The following is a 19,902-nucleotide window of genomic DNA, read 5'->3' on the forward strand; positions in this document are numbered from 1 at the left end:
ACGAATTTCTCGAAGATCCTGGTTAACCTGTTATAGTATCTGAAGGTTTTTTTGGAGCATGTACAATTTTTCATCAGGTCCAATGCAAGCAGAATCAGGAAAAAAGAGACCATTTGATTTGAAACCATTTTGGTTAAAATAGATCCTTTAGAGAGCTTCCATTAAAAATAGAGAAATGCTTGCCTTTACAGCCAATGAGATTGTTCTAAATTACTCATCTATTTTTAGATAGAAAATTAATTAACAGCGAAATTACATTTATGTAGCTCGAAGATTTATTATCACAAATTTATGTAGTTTTTTTTAATGCACAAAAGTGACCCAGGTAATCATAAAAGTGTTCAGGAGAAACTGAAGATGCTTGAAAAATGTTTCATCGAGCTTAAACAAAAGCTAGAGAGTGTGCTGTAGGGTATGGAGTTCTATAAGAATTGCTTTGAAAATCATCAAGAGATTCAGCGATGCTTTGTTAGATTGTATCGAGGGTGATCGCACATTCAGAAATCGCTAGCACCATCTCGTGCTGTGTATTCCACGATGCAACTGGTATCAGATTAATTTATAACTTCGTTCTAAGATTCTTCAATAATCTTCTGTCAATTCTCTATGAATGTTCCAGTAACTTCTCAAGAAAAACTTCCAGGAATGCTCACGGCAATTTGTAAGAGAACATATACAGTGTTGGTCGTAGATATTTTTAGGAAACCATCCATTGATTCATTCAGAAATGCCATAGAGGATAGCTTCATTTGATTTTCTGACGGCCAAAGAAGTTTCTTGTAGCATTATTACAGTTAGGTTCCCAGGACTTTCACTATAGATATTCTCAATCGTTCTTCTAACGTGCCAGAACTTTTGGAAATCATGCATAAACCATGACACGCTTTACTAGGTATGAAAATGTCATAAAAACCTTATCGTGTCTTCCATTCTCCATATATTATGTGAAGATGATAAATAGTTTAATTTATTGTTCAACATTTCTGCTGATTTTGTTTCTTTGTTCAATCGTGGGTAGGACAATCCTTTGACTGTCCTACCCAGGTATTTTTGTGCGTAGTACATGTCCTACCTGTCCTACCCACTTCCCGCGCCACTGATAGTGTTGTCTAATAACACAGAACACCTAGATATAAGAAATAATGAATGTAATGTTTGGAATGATACTAATAAAGAAATTAAAAAAAAAAAAAGCTTTGTAAAAGCAGCAAAAGCGATAAAAGACGAAACATAGTCAGCTGAGATTCGTAGCTGCAAAACGTTTTTTTTTTTTTGCAGCATTCGCTGCTTTAATTTAACTGTTATAGAGCAGAAAGCATATAATCTTAGCTTATAGTGCTAAAATTGTTAGTTGGGTGCTGAGATATTTGCAGAACAAATGTTTCATGCTAATTGGCGTCATCTGGTGGCAAAATTTAGAATCAATTTGCAACAACTTTGTTAAACAACTTAAACAACTTTGCAATAGACGCCATTTTCATAAGTGGTCAGGATTCTGAGATAGCTGTAAAATAAAAGTTTCATGCTGACAAGCGCTGCCTGGTGGCAAAATTGTGAAACAACTTCCTTTAACAATGATAGTTCTTGAGCTACTGTACGATTCTACCCCATTACCCAGAATGTGATTACCCCGAATTCCATATCTCCGAACGACCTATTACCCATTTATGTCACAAAGAAAGTGTGAACTGGTGAAGTTCTCATTGTGTCCCGGAGGTGAAGTCCTCATTGCAGTTTCTTCAAAACATAAATTCTGAAATTATTTGTTCTTCGAAATTTAAAGAGTTTGAACATGTTTGCATAAAAGGTAAATATAGAAAACGAAAAACAGGTGTTTGAATCAGTGTACTTTCACCTGATCATGCCAACAAACATTCCTACTTTAAAAATGCTGAAGATATCATATCTGGCCTTCCCCTGAGGTTAAAGTACACATATATGGTGATTGCAACCAACGCAATGCTGACATCATCCATGACTTTGAAAATAAGGGCATTATACTTCCAGTGGTCGCGGAAAGGGAACGTTGCAATTAATTTTTGACAATTGCAATCTTGGGCTTGAATCAAATTAATCATGTAAAAAATCGGCAAAATTATTACCTTGACTTTCTGTTGACATTATATTACACCCTTGTGGAAAAATGAAGCATTTCCTTTGACACTAGAATACTCATTATTTTTTCACAATAACTGCACATCCACAGTTTGCGAATGTAAGGAATTTTATAAACACGATAATGCAAATTATGGAAACATAAAAAATATAATAAATTTAATTGACTGGCAATCACTGCACAATGGTCGGAAAAAATGAAGTTTGGCCAAAACTAGTTTTATCACTTAAATCTATGAAATATGTAATCTGAATATGTTATTTGACGTTTTTATTGTTTCAGAACTTGTTTCGTTATTTTAACTTTTTTTTTTTTAGAAATACAATCAAACTCGGCTGAAAACATAAATTTTGTTTGTATTTGACCGAGTTTCATCAAAATGTGTATGAACAGTGAATAAATATGTTTTAAATAAAATTTGCACGAAAGATATCGTCAAAATATATGTAAAATATTGAATTATTCAAATAGCTCTAACTTGAAAATCAGCAAATTCCTGCAAAAAATTTAAACGGTTTTGTAAGATCTTAGGATGATTTTGAATGTGCAATATTCGAAATGGAGGCGACATGTCGCGCAAGAGTTGTTTTTCATGTTCAAACTCGTCAAAATTACTCGATAAAAATGTTAAACCATAGATAGTGCATAACTTTGGTGAAATATTGCATTCCTAAAATAAACAACCCGGAAATTTTTTTTCCAAATTTTTCAATTTTTTTCGAAGAAATCTTTACATTTTCAGAAGAGAATCGGGACCTAAAATATTCTTACTTGCTCCCTTAAATGACATCAGTGTACACCAGATAAGTGTACAAGACATCTTATCAGGCTTGAAAGGATTGGATGCCACGAAAAGTACAGGACCTGATGAAATCCCTCCAGTATTTATGAAGAAGCTTGATGTTGAATTAACATCTCCATTATTTTGGCTGTTTAATATTTCACATAATTCCGGCGAATTTCCTAAAATTAAAAAAAGAATGCTTAATACCTATTTACAAATCATATACGCCCGATTCTGTTTTAGCACGGATTTTTTCTACACGGCCATATGTTTTTTTCCGTCAAAACCTTATTTTTGCATGAAACGTCGAGAAATGGTGTTACTTTTTTTGCATGGTTTTTGAAATTTTGAACTGAAAACTTTTTTGCACGGTACGCATCTCCCGTGCAAAAACAGAATCGGGTATAATCATATTTACATATAAATGTTCTTATCTGTGCCGACGATATGAAGTTATTTTGGAAATCAAGTATGCCAAGTTGCCGACGACATTGACATCTATCTGAGTGAAATATATATTTTCAATGAATGGTGCAATAAAAGCTTGCTTCAGTTAAATGCTGAAAAATGTAATTTAATTACTATTAGCAGAAGGCTAAACCCACAAGAAACAATCAGCGTTTTAGGTTATAACCAGTACATAGAAAAGACAAATAAGAAACTACAAAAGTATATTTACCAAGCTGTGTTTCAACAGAAATGCCCGAACTTTCCTTTTCCACCGCTCGGCAGTACGATTATCCCTCCTTAATGTATATTAGATTTTCATTCAATTTTGTATCGATTACGCCGAATAATTTTAGAAACTGATTTCCATAAAAGTATCCTGAATAATTACGGCAGCTTGTCGAACACTGTCATCGTTGTCATTACCAATTTGGCAAACGTACGTCTTGTCGCCAAGGGCCAATTATCGATACATGTCGTGCCGGCGATTGGGATGCACCGGATGCAAGCTTGACAAGTCCAACAAGAGCACCAGCAAATATTCCGCACCCGTGCCAAAAATACCACCAGTTCACTGATGTGGTTCATGATTGTACTAGCGTATAACCTCGCTGCAACCGGGTGTAATTAAAATCGACCAACGTTAGGAAAAAGGTATAGATATCTAGCGCTGTATGCTTGATATGTGCATTATGAATGCCACGAGTGAAGCTCAGTCGGTGTCGGTGTCTCAACTGGGCGTATCGTTCAAAATCCTTTTCACAATTCAATAGACATATTGAAACGATGAGTGCTAATGAATTTCCTTGACTATGAAGTGTGGAAATTTATTTTTGGTAAAGGCGTAGTGGCACTTGTTGTGTCAGCGAGTCTTCTGCCCTATGATCCCATATCAGTAACAAAAAAAAGAGGCATGTTGTTTTGAATTTGGAGTATTTGGGCAGGAGATCTTGAATTCCATTAGAGGAATCAAGGTTTCCTTCCTAGTCGCAAAGAAAGGAGACTATCGCGTTTTGCCGAAAACTCTTAAAGATCGAGAACTTCTTCTCAAACATCTTGAAGAGAAGAAGTACATATTATTACTTATAACAACAAAACTGAATGTTTGTGCACAGTCGTCTTGAAAGGTCTCTGAAGTAACGTGACTATTACTCACTTGAAGAGATTAAAAATGGAAAAAAATGATTTACTTGGATTTTTCCTAGTCCAAGTGATCATTATGAAAAAGAGAACCCAATCTGGCATTCGTGGGAATGGGCTTTCTCAAGAATATTATTTTATTCACTTTAACAAAAAAGATCTAAATAATATTAAAGCTTGAGAAAAAGCTAGATTTATGTTCGATGTCCGTGTGACATGGGAACATTTTCAAAAACCTGGAGGAAATTACCAGAACCCCACTCAGTGCCGTCGGTGCCAAAAGTGGGGTCATAGTACAAAAAATTGTCGCATGGATGCTAAGTGCATGGTTTGCAGAGGTTAATTTCATGCCAAGGAAGTTTGTCCAGTGAAGGAAGATACCGATAAGTTAATATGCGCCAATTGCGGGGGCAATCATAAGTCATTTTTTTGGCTTGCCCTTTGCGTAGGCGAGTCGTCGAGGCTCGTGCCAGGCAGATGAACAGTAATATTCGTTGCAATAACGGTCGTTTCCGGAACTTGCCTGGTAGAGTATCGAATAATGTTCATTTTTCAGTTAACGATCGCTTGATCAAGAATCATACCCATCAGGAAAAGTATAATCATGCTCATTCACAAACTAATTTTAATCCGTCGGGTAGCCGTTCGAATTTTTAATTTCGAATGTGTCTACCCAAGGAAAATCCTTTGCCAATATCGTGGCAGGTAATGTGAACTCCTTCCCTTTTCATACTACGTGTACCCATTCCAATTGTTTCAAATCAAATGGAAAAAATCCTGCCGCCACAGGAAACTTCTAATCCGCCTCTTCGTCTACCGAAAATTCTAACGGAACATCATCAAATAATGTATCCACTTCAATTGATATGTCTGCCTCTGATTTAAATTCTCTAACTGAACATTTGAATCTAATGATTGATGTAATGTACAAAGCCACCACTATGACTGAAGCAGTCCAAGTTGGTGTACAATTTACTAATCAAATTGTTATTGGATAACGTTTTTGTAATGGATCCAATTAATAATAATTTAAATATTTTAATTTTGAATAGTCGTTCTTTGAATGGTAAAGAGGACGAACTGTTTGATTTGCTTACAGCAAATAACGTGCATATAGCAATTAATATTGAAACATATTTAAAACCTGGATCCAAACTCAAAAAAGATCCTAACCTTTTTGTTTATCGTAATGATTGACTTGATAGGGCATGTAGGGAAGTTGCGATCATCATTCATAGGCGTATAAAACATCAACTGTTTTCGTCATTTGAAACTAAAGTTTTTGAAACTATAGGTGTTTCTGTTGAAACACAGCTTGGTAAATATATTTTCATAGCTGCCTATTTGCCTTTTCAATGCTCTGGGCAGCAAGTTCTTCTTCTTTCTGGCGTTACGTCCTCACTGGGGCTTCTCAGCTTATGAGCACTTCCACAGTTATTAACTGAGAGCTTACTTTGCCAATGACCATTTTTGCATGTGTATATCGTGTGGCAGTACGAAGATACTCTATGCTCTGGGAAGTCGAGAAAATTTCCAACCCGAAAAGATCCTCGACCGGTGGGATTCGAACCCACGACCCTCAGCTTGGTCTTGCTGAATAACTGCGCGTTTAACGCTACGGCTATCTGGGCACCCTGGGCAGCAAGTTAATTTGCTCCAAACTGACTTGCGAAAATTGACTTGCAATAAGTCATTTTTTTTTTGTGACTTTAATGCCAAACATCGGTCATGGAATAATTCTCAATTTAGGGGTCTATTTTGTAAATCGAACGGTTTCATGTGACTCATCTGTAGTCATTGTCGATCGAAGCAAGCATGCATATTTCAGATGTCACCCGTCGACTCCCATAGTAATCCAGTCACATAAAGTGACAACTGTCGATAAACTCGAGTGACAGAGCCGACTCGAGCAAAATTTTTGGTCGACAGTAACTCCAGTCGAGTCGTTTTTGATCGACTCGACTTATAAAATAGGGCCCTTAATTCCAACGGCAGAAGTTTATTTGATGAGTGCTCTTCAGGATATTTCTCAATACCCTGATAGCCCTACGTGTTTTTCCTCTTCTAGAAATCCATCTACGATTGATTTGGTCTCAACCGACTCTAGTCATCTCTGTAGCCAATTAGTAACTCTTGCTGATTTTGATTCTGATCATGTCTCTGTTACATTTCAAATATCCCATGAAGCGATTCTCAATCCTATCAGCTCCATTTTCAATTATTTACGAGCCGACTGGAATATATATGAAACATATATTGACTCTAATCTTGATGTTAGCATTTCTTTACAAACAAAACTTGATATTGACATTCTTGACCTCTTGATCCGTCTTACAAACGTGAGGAAAAGGCTATTTTAACGCACTCGCGATTTGCAATAGGGGAATTGGGGGTAAAATGAACGCCCTAAGCAATTTTTATGTTTTCTTTCTTATGGATCTGTCAGATTCTTCTTTTATAGCTTAGAACTGAAGAAGGGTGTCTATGCAATGTAACAAGTTAAAATATTGTAATGGAAATAGAATGTTATCATCATTATTATAATTTTGAAAATTTGATTCCACGGAGTCAATGTTCCAAACGTGTGGGTAAAATGAACATGTAACAGGGGTAAAATGAACATATTCTTGGGGTTAAAATGAACATATCCTGGGGTAAAATGAACAGATGCCGGGGGTAAAATGAACACCATTCGAAATTTAACGGGATGCGGTATGATTCTCGGCATCTGGTACATGATCAATGCATATCTCACAGACATTCCGGAATCGATGGAACGTTTAGCCGAGACCATTTGGATGGCTGTCCACGTCTGTGTTTGTATTTTCTCCAGAAAACTCTTGGTGTTTGAAGTAAAATCTGGTAGTATTCGCCCTGCCCCGGTGTTCATATTACCCCCATCTCGAATGATTCATTTTACCCCCAAAGAATCAACATCTTCAAATCATTTGTTCTAAGAATTTAGAAGATGAAAAAAATTTCAATTTCCGTATACTTATCATAAATAATTTAAAGATATGATGTGCTACGCTGTCAGTAGATTTTTTTATGATTTCAGTCATAAAAATCTTAAATTCCACTAGTGAAAAGTTACATCATCTGAGAAAACGGAAAGACATACTTTGTTTTTGTTTACTTTTCCAGCTTTTGAAAGTTTTAGATCGCGTTAAAGTTGTCGAAATAGTTCCTTAGTTTGAGGATTAAGGATGGTGCTACGTTTTGCATAGATTTATAGCACACATTTATAACACAAACCTGTTTATTTTACCCCATCCTGTTCATTTTACCCACAGTTCCCTGATGATTATTTATTTCTGGAAATAGAAGACAACCCACATGGACAAACATCCACGTGTAGCATCCTCACGGTGCTCCAATTACCGTTATTATCAAACAAATTATACCATCCAAACGGCAGTCGGCAGTTGGTTCCTGACAGGCCCATGACAACCATATATCGATATACAGTGTTCTTCGTAGCCAGGATATCCCGGGCGAAAAGTGAATATCGCCCAGTGTCAGTTGTAAGAACTGAAAATAAAGACCATTGTTTTGTTTAATTGATTGTTATGGTTTGATTATCAATTTTTGATATTGTTAAATCAGCTAATAATGTGCCAAAAAGTTGAAACACATTCAACATTTCGATGGTTTTGGAAGGAGAGAAAACATTGAAAGGCATCCTGCAAGCCTCTAAGCAAGCAATCAGTTATTTTATTGCGACACTTGCTCGATTACGGATCATTAACATTAAACAAAACTTCGCATCCTGATTGCACTCTCGATTCAATTTACCCGAAAATGGGTAAACACATGGAAATGTTGACTACGCTAGAAGTCGTCCCGTGCATGGGCCTGGTTCCTGACGTTGTTCTGCACCTCTGAGCCGAATTTGAAAAAAATCCTTAGGCAGAATTTTGAGTTACGCCCTTTTGAAGTTTATATGACAAAAATCACATGATGTATGCCACTTTAACTTGCTTAAACAAAGAGATTTTTATAAAATGTTGTAGTTTTGTTGTTTTCATCTGATTTAAGACACTGAAAAATACTTTTTTCTAAAATTTTTCTAGACCGACATTTGAAAAGGGCCAATGCTATGTTTAGATATTACTAATCAGCCAATATTCGAAACATGATATCTACCAATCAACTCCTGATAGTGATTTTAAGAAATGGTCCAAAGCATTCAAATATGTTTGAACAATTCTTGGACAGGATATCTAGATACACCCTTTTGAAGTGTAAGGAAGGAATATTGCATGGTGAATTTCGTTCCATCTATAATCATTTCACCTTTGCGGTTGTTCTTATTTCATTAAATTTAGGAAGTTGCAGAAAATTTACACGTACACATATTTACATACAAATCAATATAGCTAAACAATGACTATACCAAAGTTGATCGTAACACTCGAACTTCACATAGCTGTATGTATATCGTATACCTGTATTCAATTCAATTCTGTTTAATTCTGTTCTATTCTAGTCTGTTCTGTTCTATTCAATTCTACTCTACTTAAATTTATTTTATTCTGATCCACCCTACTTATTCTTATACATATTTTTACAAATAGCCACTGTTGTAATCAACAACTGCGTGCAAATCATTTGAACGGTACACTTTCGAAGTTTGTACGACTTTAACACTTCAGTCGTCGCGTTGTTGTATTTTGTATAACAGTGGTGAAAAAACCTCGCTTATCGTACACAGCATCAGCGTGGTGGTTCTGAAGGTAGCAAACCGCGCGACAACTGAAAGGTGAAAGCGCTGACAGGTCTGTGAAAAAACGCTTCGCACAGACTCCGACACCTGCTCATTATGTCAGCCTAGCCCTCGACCAGTCGCATTGTAGAAGTATACATGAAACATGGTTATTTGATATTTCGAAAATTTCGGCAGACTCAGCTCCTCGCAGCTCTCGACAAACTTGTTCATATTACCTTCAAAACTGGGATCCAGCTTGAATGGAAAACATTTAATACAAAATGCTTCAATTCTCGAAAACTTATTCAAATAGTCTCAAGTCAGAAAAGTGAACAAACTTACTTTAACGATCCACCGTGTTTCGCAGACGAAATTCCACACGTTCCACTCTTATCCAACTAGATTTTTCACTTTTGGAACGTTTAATTCCGGAATTTCAAAACGGCGTAAGTAAGAATTTCAACTTTCGCAACCCAACCGCTACTTTCACCGCTCCTTTGTATGCAGAGACAAAGTGACTTAACCACGAATCAAAACAAAAAACTACTTGAGCCGATTTTACACTGGTAGAAAAACGTCGAAAGTAACTGAATGAAACGGCTTATCATTTTGTTATAATTATTTTTGTGGGAAATAATAGAAACTACCTAGTTTTTGAACGCGAGCTGATTGTATGCAAAATTTAAACGATGTACACGGCGAAAAAAAAAATTAAAAAAGTGATTCATTTTAAAACAGTTTTAAAAGACGGGATGTGATTCTTCTTAATTAATTTTCTCAAAACCGTATGAAAGTTACTTACGTCGATTTGAAAAAGTCATCGAGAATTCCTTAAAATACATAAAAAAATAACATATAAAAGTTAAAACCCTTACTTCAACTTACAGTGAAATAACCATTTGAAGCTTCATTTTCTTAGAGCATATAAGAAGCACGGATGAGGAGTCAGAATCTGTGCATAGCTATTTTTCACAGACCTGGGAGCGCTATAAACCCATACAAACATCGAAGGTGTACCGTTCAAAACTTTTGGGCGCAGTTGTTGATTATTGTCTATTTGTAAAAATATGTATAAGAACAAGTAGGGTAGATCAGAATGGAATAAATTTAAATAGAGTAGAATTGCACACAATAGAACACACTAGAATATAAAAGAATTGAATAGAATGCAGACATTTAATACATATACAGATATGTAAAGTTCGAGTGTTTCATCAACTTTTATATAGTTTGTTCAGCTATATTGATTTGTATATATTTCAATTATACTTTGGCCCTTTTCTAATGTCAGTCTAGAAAATATGTGTATGTGTAAACTTTATGCAACTTGATGAATTGAATGAAATAAGAACAACCGCAAAGGTGAAATGATTGTGTATGCACCCAACCGTTGATTATAGATGGAACGAAATTCACCATGCAATATTCTTTCCATACACTTCAAAAGGGCGTATCTAGATATCCTGTCCAAGAATAGTTCAAACATATTTGAATGCTTTGGACAATTTCCTAAAATCACTATCAGGCATAAGATTGGTAGATATCATGTTTCGAGTATTGGCTGATTAGTAATAACTAGACATAGCATTGGCCCTTTTCAAATGTCGGTCTAGAAAACTTTTAGAAAAAAAGATTTTTTCAATATCTTAAACCAGATGAAAAAAAAAACAAAACTATAAATTTTTATTCTGTTTGTTTAAACAAGTTAAAGTGGTATACATCATGTGATTTCTGTCATATAAACTTCAAAAGGGCGTAACTCAAAATTCTGCCTAAGGATTTTTTTCAAATTCGGCCCAGAGGGGCAGAACAATGGAATCAACTGCCGACTACCGTTTGGATGGTATATTTTATTTGATAATAACGGTAATTGAAGCACCGTGATCCTAAGACAAGACGTGTCAGGTCAAAGTACAAAAATAAAACCAATTGCCTGTCAAAAAGGCCACTTCTCATTGATCGTTTTGGCAAAGGCCTACTTTCACATCGTTGAATTGAATTGCAACGGGGCACTTTGTTGCTAGCCTGGCCGTGTTGCTAGATCATTAATTAGAGTATCATGAAAAGTTTGAAAATATTTCATGAAATCTTTTTGTTTCAAATTTATTTATATTCGATGTTGAGTTCGCCGCATATGCTCCCAAAATACAAAAATCAATAAAATAAACTTAATGTAGACCAATACAATGGAAATTGTGTCAATTTTCTCTAAAAGGATTGCCGGTTTTGAAAATAAACCTATATTTTCACCTATATTTTCCTATTCTAGATAGTATCGACTCAGAGTTTTCAATCACATAGGCTATGATACTGTTCGCACATAGAAGTGTGTCACACATTTTCACTCTTTCATCGGTACCACAATTGAACTACATTTGGGACAAGTAATACGCCGAATTTACATGCAATTGTCTGCCATATTTTACCCACAGTTGTTTCTCATGTAGGCAGATGAGGCCTGCACGAACCGCCGCAGAAAGATCCGATCCGAATTATTGTGAGTTAACTTGTTAACTTTACTACATCTTCTACGTCCGCTAGACGATCTGATTCTAAATCAGAATAGCTCTCCTGAGTCTGATTTGAATCGCCCAACCGATGTACAAGCAGAAACTAGTTGAATAAACCAGTGCAATTACAATTTAGACATATTCAAAAGTTGACGGCTCCAAAAACAGTACTGAAAAGTGCTTCTTTTCAGCACCGTTTACAGTACTGATCATGTACAGGCCATCATGTTTTTCATCTCATAGACGATATGTTGGCTCATATACAACGGAATAGCAAAAATAAAATTTCTCAATTGGACCCTGGCTCTAAGCCCTTTTGGAAATTATCAAAAATTTTGAAAACACCTCAGAAGTCAATTTTTGGCATGCTCCATTTTTGGCTCACCCCGATTTTTCCAACAAATATCATTTAAATTTGTAATTTTTCGTATAGACTTGTCCCATGTTCTATGTAAACCATATGCGATCCATAAGCGGGACAAATATGCGTAGAACGGTAGTACGAGTACCTCAATTTTTTCCCAGGCATTCTCACTGCATGACCAGCCCACTTTAGTCTGGCAACAGTTGATACACTTAATAAAACCTATTTGTTTGTCTTTTCTATGAGTGCGTTTGTTGAAATATCTGCTTTTATTATTAAGAGCAAGGGGGTGGTCACACTACGCACTTTAGTCGGCACAGTTGTGCCCTCAGAGCGCCAAAGTGCGCCAAGCACGCCAAACGTGCTATAACACTGTTCGACAAAAAAAAGTCGATGTGAATGCACAGAGACCGGACACCCCGGGCTTGAAAGTATAAAAATAAACAAAAATAATAGCGTTTTCAGAATTTTTGTGTCTGCCCCAGGTCATGTTTAAAATTTTCAAAATTTTAATTTTTTATTTAAAAATCAAATTTAATCAATAACCCGATACAGTGTTTTATTTTCAGGACAGCAGAATCCATGTGCCATATTATGTTTTAAACTTGAAATTCAATATGAAGAGTTGTATTAAGATTTGCATGGACACTCCACCCCCCCTTTTTGTGCCCTCCCCATTTTTAAAGTATTGCAAATGATGGAATATTTGATATAAATGGTTGAAATTAGCGATTTTAGTGATTATCTCCAGAAATATCATGGTTTATGAACAATCCCTTTACTATACTATGGAACCGTCCATAAATCGCATGTTCATTTCAGGGGGGGGGAGTCTGTTCAAAGGTTACGGTTCATGTAAATAAAAATAAAAATTTGAAGTTGACAAGGGAAAGGGGGATGAAAACTACCAAAAATATAACGACGTGGTTTATGGAGGACCCCTTGCAGGTTATTTTGTTTCTTGTTTACAATATAGAATTTTAGATCAAGGGGCTCTCCATAAACCACGTGACTTTTTCAAATTTGTATATGGACAAAAGGCCACGACGGGGAAAAGGGATCTTGATTTGAAGGATAAACAATGCTGAAATTGTAGCTATTGGAAATCGATACATTTCACATTGATTAATTGGAAAACAAACAATACTTGTGCCTCCTGGTCACCGATTTACAGGTAAGATCAATTTATAAAACCAGGTTTCTGGCACCACTATTATAATAGTAGCATGCCATAAACATTCAACTTAAATTATGGAAAATCTTTCTCAGAAAGCATTGTAATGTTTTCTTGTCACCCGTTCTACAAACTTGAAATGCTCTGAATTTTCATTTATTCTTCGGAAGTGCTTCTTAGGGGAAGGTGGTACATATTCCGGGATACGTTTTACATTATCGCAGGGGAAACTTACGAGTAAAACAAATCATGTATATGTTAGATTTCAATGCTTTGCAATGGGAAGATTTAGGAAATGGCCCACACAAATTTCAAGAAAATACAGGAACTGCAATACGGAGTGTCAACGGTTAGGTACGGAGACGTGATTAAAAAGGAAAAGAGTACACTGTAACCGTAAGGGTAAGGGTCTCAGACCCTTTTCTAACCGGAACCACCTTACGATATTGTTTTTATTTGAGAATTGTGTGTATAATGGCTCGAGTAAGCAAAAGCATTGACTATTTTCCCCCAGATTTCCATACATTTTTCCTCCTCATGACTCATGACCACATGACCAAAATCGATTCTATAACGTTTCTATGTATTCTACTGAATTGGTGTCATTCTAAAGGCCCGAAAGCAATGACAGCGGAAACGGTTCGGTCAGAATGAATCACGCCTTCTCGGCTGAACTGTCAATATATGAAAGCGAACCAACACTAAACATGTTAAAGCTACCATTATGAGCTTTTATTGGCTTTTATCGGTGAAAGCGATACTACTCAAAGTGGAAGGGAGCAAGGAAAGTAATGAAAGAATATGATGGATAGAATCGCAAGCGAGCGACGAGAGAAATGAATAGAAGTTGAAAACTAACAGAGGGCCATATATGAACAACACAATCGAAGCGACAAATCGTTGCCTAACGTCCTGGTTGTGAACGGCTCATAATGATAAAGTCATGCGGTGATTAAACTTTGGAAAAAAAAAATAAAATAAAATAAAATGTTAAAGCTACGTTCTAAAATAAGAAGAAAGTTCATTATTGGGAAATTAATATATCTAAGGAAGTCCTTCTCAAGCCGAAGCCCCAATGTCAACATTTTTTCGTGTTTGATAAATGGGGCTCTGCCAAGGGGTGGATCACTTCTGATGCATTTGCTATTTCGAGAAAAATGAATGCATTCAAATGCATTTAAATGCCCACTTTCAGCAAATTTTTAAATCATGGCTTGTTCAAATGTTTGGTTGTTATCTTTGTCAAAGTGTTAAACCAATCATGTCACAAACTCGAGAAGAAGCATCCAAAAATTGTTCAACCCAAGGTTTTGCAGCACTTCCAGATTATCGGCATTTGAAGATTGATTTTCAATACTTGAATAATGATGTTCATATTTCTTCATGGACCGTTAAAAAGCTACGCACGTTTGGAGGGGGTAGAGCGAACGTCCAAGTTGGCAAATAACATAGTTTTATCGTTTCATAGTGTCGAAACTAAGAAGCTATCCTGATTAGTGAAATTAGGTACTTATTAAAAATGTACCTCTCCCTTTCACTCTTTCACGAAATTTGTAAACAGCAAGGCCAGTAAACGTCAAAATCTCATACAAAATCAAAACACATTAGAGGCCTATAGCAAACCAGAGAATTTGTTCATATAGAGAAGCGCGGATTCTGAAACCAAAGGTTCCAATTGAACCGTCAAACGTGGTTCCAATCGAGCAAATTCAATGAGACGCAAAGAGATGTTACACAAAAGAGACGATGGATGTGTGTTAGTGAAAACCGATATATCGGTATATCGCGATACGAAAGTGACGTCATTGATAAGCTTGGTTTCTTATGGCGACTGACAGGATGACACGCACACTAAAATATTGTTTGAATGACCTCAATTATTGATAGTCATTGCAAATATTGTTTATCAACAAAGTTAAAATATTTTCCGCGTTTCTCTAGTATAATCATATTCTCTGTAGCAAACAACTCAGAAAACTCAATGATTGCTGAGATGGGAATTTCAGTTCAATGCGATTTTTATAGCAACACACTTTATAAAGCTGTGCCTGGGTGTAAAGCTGCGTAGAGTGACTACCCCCTTGATTTAGAGCCAAGTTACCTTTTCAATACAGACTCTGTATGACATTCGATTTTTTTTTTTAAGGAAAGGTTCCAACATTCTATATCACTGGTGTTCAAGCTAGAGTATATTGCTTGCCATATCAATATTTTAATAAAGAATTTCTTAACAAATTTACATAAATGTCCATCATGTTCATTGTTATTGGTAAGTAGCATCAAGCATGAATAGAGGATTTTTCTACTTTGTTCCTGATGCAGATCAATTCCAGTTAGAGTTACTGTGCATGTGCTGTAGCCTTAGGTGCAGGAGCCTTATTGCTTGCCAGCGCACGGGTGCTCTGTACATTGTGAAGACCTTCTTTGGTGCGCCTAATATTTCTTGAGATGTGTCTCACTGCGGTCTCATGCGCTTCGTCACATGTGCTGTTTAAAATTCAGCGCAATAATTGAAGTGATTACAAAAGTTTTCAACGAGGATCGAAATTGTAACTCTTGGGTTGCGAGTCTTCGACCCAATCATGTAGGCCATCTAGACACCTGCATAGTGAGGCAAAAATAGTTGTAGAGGCTTTTCGTTACTAAGCAGTTGTTTCACAACTTGGATACCGATGGTGAGCCGTAGCGCCGAGCAGCGCATGAGACGAGTCTCCCCGAGAGCACATCACCTAGCGCGCGCTTTTAGAATTTTCGTGAGCCTCCGTCAAGCGCAGCACACTAGGATTCCGATGAGCTGAGAGTCGGTTTGGTTGGAGGCTCGTCAGTACATTTATGTGCTCCTGAGAAATATGTAACTCTAATTCCAGTTTCTTTGACCCAATATCACCCTCTCGATGGGGTGAAAATGGGTAAATTTCCATACATTGATAAAACAGTGAGAACTAAGCGATTTTTTTAACAATTGCGAATGCATTATCCACGATCATACACCCATACTGGATAGAATTTCCTAAGTGAAATTACGAGAGTTATCTAACAATCAACTTGGATAAATGCGTTTGTGACACAATCTCATCCCCGATGATTAGGTGTATAAGTTATAAAGCATATTCATAATTGAAAAAAATAATACAACGACATAAGCTTCAGATTTTTTCCTGTTTGACAGATAATGAACTACAAAACATTCTCTTTTTTTATTTACAGAAACTTGAGCAAGACGATGACGACCAGTATCTCAACTCCTCCTGGTCCGATAGCTGCAGTTTGAAGCGCCAAGTGCACGGGTTAGATGACGTTAAGTTTAAATTTACTAAGTAAGGGAAAGCTTTTCTTATGAGTATCAAAAGACAGCAAATACAAAAAAGCAAACGAGATATTTTCAGTGTCCAGCATGCGCAATAAACCTTATAAATGAGGACAAGCTGCAAAACATATTTTAATGATCGCAAAGAACCGTAAGCTCATTTTAAGAGGATATTCTTATCTATTACTACAGCAGCAACAAAGAATATGCACAAAAAAGGGACAGACTATTAGAATCTATGGAACGAAAAAAAAAACGTGCGAGATGTTTTAGTTGACGCGTAGCCTAGACGTTACGTTTCAAAATACATCAGATTTGAAACCAAAGAGGCAAGTTGTTGAAGTAAGTCAAAAAGACAAAATGTTCGAAATAATCCTTTATCACATTTGCTTCATGGATTCAAATAATCTAACTTAATTGTGAAAAACTTTTCAAGCTGCATATTTCTGGAATTATTTGCGAAATGGAAGGTGTAAGGAAACAGGATACCATTTTGCAAAGTAATATTTGTCTTGAGGTGAGAATTTTGTAACAAACATTACTTACTTATTAACATTAAAACAGAATTCACATACATACAATATTCACAAGTAATAGTTATATGGAGTTACAACTATTGTTGCAAAACAGTATATAAACCTGAGATGTTATGTAGGAGGCTGGCCTTACGTTCGTTTTAGAGGGCAAGTGTGCCCTTCTGCCAATTTTATAGAATTGTGTAATAAGTCAGCCTTGTACAACTGAGATCTTACTTTGAAGGCAATAAATAGAAACCCACCAAGTATATCTCTGTCCACGAAGCATTGTTCATGCATTCTGTCCAACAAAAGCTCAAAAATACCCACTTTTGATATTCCTTCCAATTCAGGTAAATCTAGAAATATGTATGCTTGAAAAATAAAATCGTTTTTTTTGTAGCTTTATCAGTTGATATTATTTACTTAATTAAATTATAATCGATATAAGAAACGTCTTCGAGGAATGACGCTTTTATTGATAGATTCTGATAGTTCTATGGGCTATTAAAGCTTAATGGAGATATTTGAACAGATTATATATCAAACTGTCATGATACAGCATAGCCGTAACCTGGCAAAATGACGTGAGCGCCGTTTTTAGTTGTCGAATGTCTTAATATACTTGAAATTTATCTTCAAAAAACCCATTTCAATGGTAAGATTACTAACTTTCGACACGTTTACAGATATTGGCAGACTTGCGTGAGTACAAAAAATGACGAGACAAAAATTTCTAAAATAATTTCTTCATATGTTCGACAAAAGTACGGAATTTCTCAATGATGTAAAGGCCAGGTTAACGATCAACGCTCCGTCATCGTAATCATCGTCATAATCGAAACTTCAAAAGCAGTTTTTCCGTTCAAAATTGAAAATTATTCGATGAAAATGTGTTCACTGAGTTTCGGTTGGAGAATAGAATACAGTGAACACATTTTCTTGTAAATTTGCTTGATTGTGAACGAAAAAACTGCTTTTGAAAATTCCAAAATCAATGACGGATCCTGCCCCCTTAAGGCAGAGCAGTTTAAATTATGTAATCACAAAACCTAACATTATGTATTTTTTTTTATTGTTCATTGAAAACTAGAGACTTTCAATTGAATATTTATTTATGTACTTTAATAACTGAAAGAAATGTTATTAGTTTTAACAGTTTTGATTCTGCACAACTTGTTCGACGTTGTGTATCCTCCCAAAAGTAGAGTTTATTTGCCTGAAAGCTAAGGCTACACTGAACCATTCAAAGTTTGATTTTGAGATTGGTGTGAGAATGTTCGCCCGCGCATTTAGATGCGAATATTGCTTTTTGCAATGAATGCTACGAAAATATTGTCATGAAATCTACCATAAAAATTATATAAGAGTCATTAGTGGAAGTATGAGACAAATGCTCTGCGCTATATTTGAACATTCATTGAAAAATCTTTGATGAAATTTCGAAATAATACAATGTAATGACTGGGTAAGACGCTGGAGGAATTAATCTTGGAGATTTTCTTTGGTTCATATGGGCCTTTTTCGCCAAAAAGGATGGCAAAAGCGTCTAAATTTGTCATTTTGTCAGAAATTGGCTTAGCCCATGTCTGACTCTAGTTTAAATCTAATATGAAATCATGTGTTTTCAAAAACAGAAAATATTATTAATATGTTCTGAGAGCTCTCTCTCAACCCAATTTAAATATAGAAGAATTTATATGAACATGTACGAGCAAATCATTCTTTAAAAGTATATGATTATTTCATTCACAGGTGATTCAAATTGTTCTCAACTTTTGCCAATTGAAATGTCTCTAATTATTAAGAACTTTACTTTATAATTTTGCTAATAGGTAAGTACAAACTGTTGAGGGCATACGCCATTTTTTCTATTACGAAATTCGAAAAAAAGTTGCTTACTTTAAAACCTCTATAAAACGCGACACGTAAACAAACAATTATGTCAGAACGCTACTGTTTCAATTTGCAATGTGTGCAAAATATTTCATTTCAACACTCATACCATCATGGAAGATTTAAAAAAGCATTATGAACATAATAAATCAGATCTATTAATAGAGCTAGGCGATACAAAACTAAAACCTAATAGCTTGGCTGATTATTATAGAACCTTAAAACGAGTAAAACGAATAACAAAAAGCTGCAAATAAATAACAAATGACTTAAGAAAGCGATGATTTTAAAATAGAGGAAACAAAATCATACAATCAGCATTGCGAGACGTAAATTAGTTTTATTCTAAACTCACAAGCAAATAAAAAATAAAATAACAAATACATTCAAGTCTACGGGAAAATAAACGGATCAGAGAATTTAAAAGTCATCGAGCTGAGGTGTTTTGTTCATAGTTTCACTGCAATAATCAATTAATACTTTGCTATGAAATTTGAGTGGCAGCATCCATCAAGTACGTCCCGTTACATTTTGAAATGTAGAGCTCTCTTTGAATCTTTGTAAGATAATCGCATCGATCACTCCCTCAAGTGTTACCTGCTAGCTCACCGAAGCTAGGGAAGGGAGACAATTATAGGGTCGTTTACCTTACTCTCAACATTACATACACTCACGGTGGTACTCACCTACAGTAGGAGCTACACACGCACGTGTGTTGCGCGACACGTGCCCACCAGTGCAACAAGGAGGAAAAATCGGCAATCAGTGTCGTATCTAGGGGGACTCAAAAGCTGCTCAAACTATCAATTCTGGCTCAACCACAACGGGCGAGGCTTGACGACTCCTTTGTGAGTCCGGTAACGAAAAGCAAAGTGAAAGTGGCGAAAGAGACTAATCAAGGCTTGCTCTTTAAATGAATGCGCTGTACAAATTAACTTCTC

General features: G+C 35.9%; 1 protein-coding gene across 1 annotated transcript in view; it reads left to right on the plus strand.

The window, feature by feature from the left end:
- Positions 1-19,312, plus strand: part of LOC5573594 (UPF0769 protein CG18675) — a 100,237-nt gene extending 80,925 nt beyond the window's left edge. Inside the window, exon 4 of the mRNA XM_021851772.1 lies at positions 16,451-19,312. Within this exon, the coding sequence (XP_021707464.1) occupies positions 16,451-16,564 (114 nt within the window). The 3' untranslated portion in view covers positions 16,565-19,312. The remainder of the gene's footprint in view (positions 1-16,450) is intronic.
- The last annotated feature ends 590 nt before the right edge of the window (positions 19,313-19,902 follow it).

Source organism: Aedes aegypti, chromosome 3 (assembly GCF_002204515.2).
Source record: "Aedes aegypti strain LVP_AGWG chromosome 3, AaegL5.0 Primary Assembly, whole genome shotgun sequence".
Classification (NCBI taxonomy): domain Eukaryota; kingdom Metazoa; phylum Arthropoda; class Insecta; order Diptera; family Culicidae; genus Aedes; species Aedes aegypti.